The sequence below is a fragment of the Prunus persica genome, chromosome G7 (assembly GCF_000346465.2).
Source record: "Prunus persica cultivar Lovell chromosome G7, Prunus_persica_NCBIv2, whole genome shotgun sequence".
NCBI classification, from domain to species: domain Eukaryota; kingdom Viridiplantae; phylum Streptophyta; class Magnoliopsida; order Rosales; family Rosaceae; genus Prunus; species Prunus persica.
The window spans coordinates 2,055,386-2,062,395 of record NC_034015.1 but is presented as its reverse complement, the minus strand read 5'-3'; the positions used below and the strand labels follow the sequence as shown (position 1 = coordinate 2,062,395).

The window sequence follows — 7,010 nt, the reverse complement described above, 5'->3', positions numbered from 1 at the left end:
ACGTGGATTTTAATTTTTAAATTATGAATAGAATTTTTTTTCCCGTGACCTTTCAGTTTATTTTTCAATTACAGTGCGTTATAAATAGAGTTTTTTTTCCGGAGGAAATTTAAAACGAAGGAAATTAATATTCTGCAATATGTAAAGTTTCTTTTTTGGATGACAGATTTAAATAAAATAAGAATATAAAAACAACAAATGTGTAAGTCAAGTAGACGAAAAGTTGCTTACATATAAAACCATTTCAAAAAAATAATATGGCGGTTACATATAACTACGACGTATAAATTACAAAATACGACGGTACATTTAACTTCGGACGTGGTAAATAAATACGACAGTAGTTTGTAGGTACCGTCGTAGTAAACTCAAAAATTAAAGTACATAAGTAATAACTCGCGTCATGGTATATTATTTAACACGTCGTTTTTATTAATTTACCGACGTGGATTTCTGTAATATACGTCGATCATACCGACGTTGATTTTACAATTTAAACGGCGGTTTGTTTGCAAGGACCGCCGTTGGTTTTAAAAATTTATTCTATAAATTTGTCGCTTTCATTCATTTTCGGTTTACATTTAAGGTTCCAAGTTCTTCCTCTCTCAGTCTCTCATGTCTCAAAGATAATAATTTGGATGTTTTCTCAAAGAGAAATTGAGCTTACTCGCATCAAATATATGTCCACAAGAAGAAGCTTGTCAACTAGCCTTCTCACTTCCTTGATCAAGCCTGATAGGACACTTAGTGCTTCTGAATACTCCTTGCTTTCCATCAAAAGAGATGCAAGCCTGGCCTCCACTCGCTGTCGAAGGAAAGTTCGCTTCTCAGGGAAATCTGAAGATCAGATGTGCCTGATCCTCTGCTTGATTTTCTTGCCTAAGAAGATCCGTCGGATTTATTGTGATAGCCTCTTCCTTTATCCGTAGAGCTTCAGAAGAAGAAGATGGGTTTCAAGAATGCGATAAAGAATAGAAATGGCTTCAGATGGCCTCTAAAGCATGAGCAATTGAATCAGTAGTTTCTGGGAGATATGATGAAGACATTGTCAATGCTTTGAACTACACAAGTCCTGCAGAAAGATATGTTAAAGAAACTGAAACAACGGCGGTTTTCTGTTCTACCGTCGTCTTTTCTCGTCGTCTATATTAAGTTACGATGGCGGTAGATTTATAATTACCGACGTAGATTATTTTGTTAAACGTCGTTAAGTGTACTACAACCGACGTGGATTTTAATTTTAAATTATAAATGGAGTTTTTTTTCCCGTATTCTTTCAGTTTTAGTTTTCAATTCCAAAGCGTGATAAATAGATTTTTCTTTCCCGAGGAAATTTAAAATGAGGGAAATTAATGTTCTAGAATTTGTAAACTAACACGACGCAATATTTGCAAATCTGTGTCATCTGTTAAGATTATGATGTGGAACAGAGTTCCATCTGGTAAGATTTCGTAACCCTTGGGATCTCAGACAAAACTGATTATGTCGGCGGTGTTCTATATAAACCGTCGTGGTTATTTCAATTCTTGTCATTAAGTAGATCTACCGACGTAGGATAAGAAAATCAAAGAAAAAAATTGTTAACAAAAATTCTTATTAAGACGACCGTTAAAATTAAAGGTACGACGTATAAAATGAATAAATACGACGATAAATTTTATTGTACGATTTAAAGATAACGTAGTAGAACTATACGAGAATGACGTCGATATATTTATATTTTCCGTCGTTGTAAATTAATTTAATACGGCGATATTTTGTATTTTAAAGCCGTGGATTTGTTTGTAATTATACGGCGTCTTATACGAAAACCTCGTCGTGTTATTTTATGAGTAAAAACGGCAGTTTTTATTGAAATCGTCGTCTTTACTTTCTACGTCGGTCGATTCATAACTTCTGCCGTTCTTTGTTGGCATTGATTTTACACTGAGGAAATCTGTTTCAAATAGACGTCGGTTGTTTAATTATGTACGTCGTTGTTTTTGAACAGCCATTTGAAACTCCATTTTTTAGTTGTCTAAGGTTGTATTACACGACGGTGTTTTTAGAACCGTCGTCTTTTTATAAACCACGACGGTTTTCACTTAGACCGTCGTTGTTTTCTGGTCGTCTTTTTCACTTTTTGTAGTAGTGAAAGCTAATCATCGAGTTAAAGTGGTGAGCAAAAATACACCCATCAAAATTTAGGAAATGGGACTAAAATGTATACAACTATCATTACTTTGAAACTTATTCTTGATGATTTAGGTCAGAAAGAAAGTAGGGAAAAAAAAAGGATGGGAATGAAAGGCGTGGATGAAATTACATTGACGAGTTATTCCTCTTCAGATTTGTTGGGGACAGCTGGAATGGATTAATTTTTCCAGTAAGCAAAGGAAGAAATATGTTTTGTTTGAATTGTTCTAGTCGTGACAGGACTATACTATTTCCTCTGTCTGGCTAGGGCACATGTTAATCATGCTTTGAGAAAATGCAAAAGTTGCAATTCCAACTTTAAAGAAAAAGGACAAAGACTTTCAGTGTGAAAACCCCAAACCGTTTGTTACTTAGAAATGTTTTTCCTTGTCGGAAAGAAAAAATGAAAACAATAATTTCATTGTCCCTTGCCATGGTGACATTCAGGTGTGAATTTGAGGTCCAAGAATCAGTTCTCTGCATACCCATAAGAAAACCACGGGTTCTCACACAACTTAATCAAGAGCACAAGGAACACGCTCTCAAAGACTTTTCAATGCTCAACTACTGAACCCCGAAGACTAATCCACACTATATATAAGTAGTAAGGCACGGCCCATACCACACAAACAATAACCATGACATCTTTAACTTCCGCTAAACTATGCTTCATGCCTCATTGCCTTGTCATCTTGTTGTATGTTTCATCACCAAATTGGGTTGCTTTTCTTTCTGCTACTTCTACTTCTGATACTGAAGCAAAGGCTCTTCTCAAATGGAAAGCCAGCTTATTTCAAAATCAAGCCCTCAATAACCTCACCTGGTACGACCCTCCCACTCATAATATTAATGCCACCAATTCTTCCAGCAGCAATCCAAAACCAAGAACAAGCCCATGCACTTGGACTGGTGTTTCATGCAACTCAGCTGGAAGTGTCAGAATGATAGACCTTTCCACTTGTGGTATAAAAGGTACGCTACATGAATTTTCATTCTTGTCCTTCCCTAATCTTGAATATCTTGACCTCCACATGAACAAACTATTTGATACCATCCCACCTCAAATCAGTAACCTCTCCAAACTCTCCAATCTTGATCTCTCGAACAATCAATTTTCCGGGAGAATCCCACCAGAAATCAGTCTGTTGAGAAATCTTACCTATCTCTATCTCTATGGTAATAAACTTTCTGGTTTGATTCCCAAGGAGATAGGGAACTTGAAATCTCTTGTACACCTACAATTTCTCGATAACAATTTAACTGGTCTCATCCCTCCAAATATTGGTAACTTAATAAAGCTACACACTTTGTACTTGCAAAACAATCAACTTTCTGGTTTGATTCCCAAGGAGATATGGAACTTGAAATATCTTGTAATCCTAGATTTGAGCACTAATCAACTCAAGGATTCAATTCCAACTTCATTTGCTAACTTGAGCAACTTGGAGACCTTATCCCTAAGCAATAACCAACTTTTTGGTTTGATTCCCAAGGAGATAGGGAACTTGAAATCTCTTGTATTCCTAGATTTGAGCATTAACCAACTCAAAGATTCAATTCCAACTTCATTTGCTAACTTGAGCAACTTGGAGACCTTATCCCTAAGCGATAACCAACTTTCTGGTTTGATTCCCAAGGAGATAGGGAACTTGAAATCTCTTGTACTCCTAGATTTGAGCATTAATCAACTCAAAGATTCAATTCCAACTTCATTTGCTAACTTGAGACTCTTGGACTACTTATCCCTAAGCGCTAACCAACTTTCCGGCTCCATTCCCCAAGAGTTAGAGAATCTCAAGAATTTGACTAGTTTGCAGTTGAGTAGAAACCAATTTTCTGGTTATCTGCCCCAAAATATTTTCCAAGGTGGAAAACTCACATACTTTGCAGCAGGCAAAAACTATTTGACTGGTCCAATCCCCAAAAGCTTGAAAAACTGCACGAGCTTAGTTAGAGTCCGTCTTGAACAGAACCAATTTACAGGCAATATATCTGAAGAGTTTGGTATTTATCCGAATCTTGATTTTATAGATGTAAGCCACAACAACTTGTATGGAGAAATCTCACACAATTGGCAAAAATGCCCAAAGTTGACAGCCCTACGACTTGCGGGAAACAACCTTACTAGAAGCATCCCACCTGAGATAGGCAATGCAACCCAAATTCATGAGCTAGATCTCTCTTCAAATCATTTAGTTGGGTTGATCCCAAAAGAATTCGGGAGGTTGTCTTTGTTGGTGAAGTTGATGTTGAATGGAAATCAACTTTCGGGTCGTATACCGTTGGAATTTGGATCATTGAATGATCTTGAATATCTTGACTTGTCAGCAAACAAATTGAATGAGTCAATTCCCAGCATTCTAGTTGACTTGTTCAGATTGCACTACTTGAATTTGAGCAACAACAAGTTGGCTCAAGCAATTCCATTTAAGTTGGGGAAGTTAGTTCAATTGAATGACCTGGATTTAAGTCATAACTCACTTGAAGGTAAGATACCATCGGAAATGGGCAGTATGCAGAGTTTGGGGACACTTGATCTTTCCCACAACAATCTTTCAGGTTCCATACCATCAAGTTTCGAAGAGATGCACGGCTTGTCGTACGTTGACATATCCTACAATCAGTTGGAAGGTCCCCTTCCCAATATCAGTGCATTTCGAAAAGCTCTGCCAGAAAGATTGAAAGGGAACAAAGGATTGTGTGGCAAAGTTGGAGTTCTGCTGCCACCCTGCAATGCACATGCATATGGCTCAAAAAAGGACCACAAGTTAATATTCTCTCTTCTAGCGGTATTTGTACTTGTATTTGCTTTCTTTACAATTATCTTTGTAATAGTGCAAAGAAAGAAGAAGCATCAAGATACTAAACAAGACCACATGCATGGAGAAATTTCCTTTTCAGTTTTAAATTTTGATGGAAAATCAATGTATGAGGAAATCATAAGGGCAACAGAAGATTTTGATTCCACATATTGCATTGGGAAGGGAGGACATGGAAGCGTCTATAGAGTGAATTTGTCATCTGGAGACGTAGTGGCCGTGAAGAAACTTCATCTACTATGGGATGGTGAGACAGAATTTCAAAAGGAGTTCTTAAATGAAATAAGGGCACTTAGTGAGATAAGACATCGGAATATTGTCAAGCTCTATGGTTTCTGCACACATAAACGACACTCATTTTTGGTGTATGAGTATCTTGAAAGAGGTAGCTTGGCCGCAATGTTGAGCAAAGATAAAGAAGCTACAGAGTTGGGGTGGAGTAAAAGGGTGAATATTGTTAAAGGCTTAGCTCATGCCTTGTCTTACATGCACCACGATTGCTTGCCACCGATTGTACATCGTGACATCTCAAGCAAGAACATTTTGTTGGATTCTGAATATGAGGCCTGTGTTTCAGACTTTGGCACTGCTAAGTTTTTAAATCCAGACTCAACTAATTGGACTACCACTGCAGGCACATATGGTTACATGGCACCAGGTAATATTGTGATTCCCTGTTCTCTGTATTTAGCACTTTTAAGCTTTTGTTTTTAGACCAATGCTTCATTTTCATCATTAGGAGCGGTAACATAAACACATTGGACTTCTTTGATTTAGAAAATATAACTATTAGATATTTTTTATGTGAATGATGATGGAAAATTTTCTTATTTAATTCTATTTTTTTCTTCACCGTCCAGCTTCTATTAAGCTATCTTTTTTAGTTCTGAAAAAGAACCAAATTTCCTCGAATTTGTAGGTTGTGTTTCAATCAATTATTAATTTGATTGGGAAATTGTGACTTCCTCACTGTCCTTTTTCTGCAAAGCAATGTTTTGAACACTTCAATCTGAGTCTCTTATTATACGTGTGCACAATTGATGCATGATACAATTTCTTCTATGTGCTTTTTCTGAGCAGAGCTTGCATATACAACGGACGTGAACGAAAAGTCCGATGTTTATAGCTTTGGAGTTGTCACACTGGAAATAATTATGGGAAGCCATCCAGGAGATGTTTTATCATCTTTATCATCCGGGGCATCATCTTCGTCCTCATCTGCATCACCTGCCCCTGAAATGCCAATTTCAGAAGTTCTGGACCAACGCATCTCCCCACCCACAAAACAAGAAGCAGGGGAGGTGGTCTCTCTGGTGAAGATCGCATTTGCATCCTTGAATCCCAGTTCGCAGTGTCGTCCAACAATGAAGAAAGTTTCTCAGCTCCTGTCATCAACGCAGAGGCTGCATTTGTCAAAGCCATTACATATGACAACATGTGGTGAATTGCTTGCTCTTGATGGTTTCACTGCCTGATCAGGACATGTGCTGCTTTTCATAGGAGTCTGCCTTATTCTAATTCTTCTTAGATGTTTGGATTATTATAATCTATTGTATTTTTCGTAATGTATGAATGTATCAATTTGCGAATATGTTGCTATTAGCCCAACCCTGTCAAGCATTCCGTTAAAACTTCACTCGCAGTGCTCTTTTTTAATGTACAGAATAGTGATTCCTCAACAAAAATTTAAAAAAAAAAAAAAAAAAATAGTGGACGTACACTCAAAATACAACTAAATCATAAATTAGAGGACGGATAAAGTGATGATTCAACATTTTCTTTGGAGGACACATTGAGACACGACACAAAATTCAAGTGGCATCAGTTTGAGTTTCTTTTCTTCTTTTTTAAAATACTTTTAAACTTGATTCAAGTTTAGTTTTTTAAAAAAAAAAAAAACTTCTTTTAAACTTGATTATGTAAGATGAATGACGTAATTCCTTTTTCTTTCTTCTTTTGTTCTTGATAGTCCAAAATCAAAATGGCATGGAAAATGAAATTTGGCATTTGTTTCAG

The 7,010-nt window shown here is 36.7% G+C and overlaps 1 protein-coding gene across 1 annotated transcript; it reads left to right on the top strand.

The window, feature by feature from the left end:
* On the top strand, positions 2,814-6,789 carry LOC18769271 (MDIS1-interacting receptor like kinase 2). Its single transcript, XM_020568292.1, has 2 exons — positions 2,814-5,652; positions 6,075-6,789. The coding sequence occupies exons 1-2, from the start codon at positions 2,814-2,816 to the stop codon at positions 6,467-6,469; spliced, it is 3,234 nt and encodes a 1,077-aa protein (XP_020423881.1). The 3' UTR covers positions 6,470-6,789.

Bases quoted from the DNA above. Each gene is read 5' to 3' on its own strand.
- LOC18769271 (XM_020568292.1), top strand. From the start codon at position 2,814: ATGACATCTTTAACTTCCGCTAAACTATGCTTCATGCCTCATTGCCTT. The intron at 5,653-6,074 runs GTAATATTGTGA...TTTTCTGAGCAG, and splicing joins ATATGGTTACATGGCACCAG to AGCTTGCATATACAACGGAC.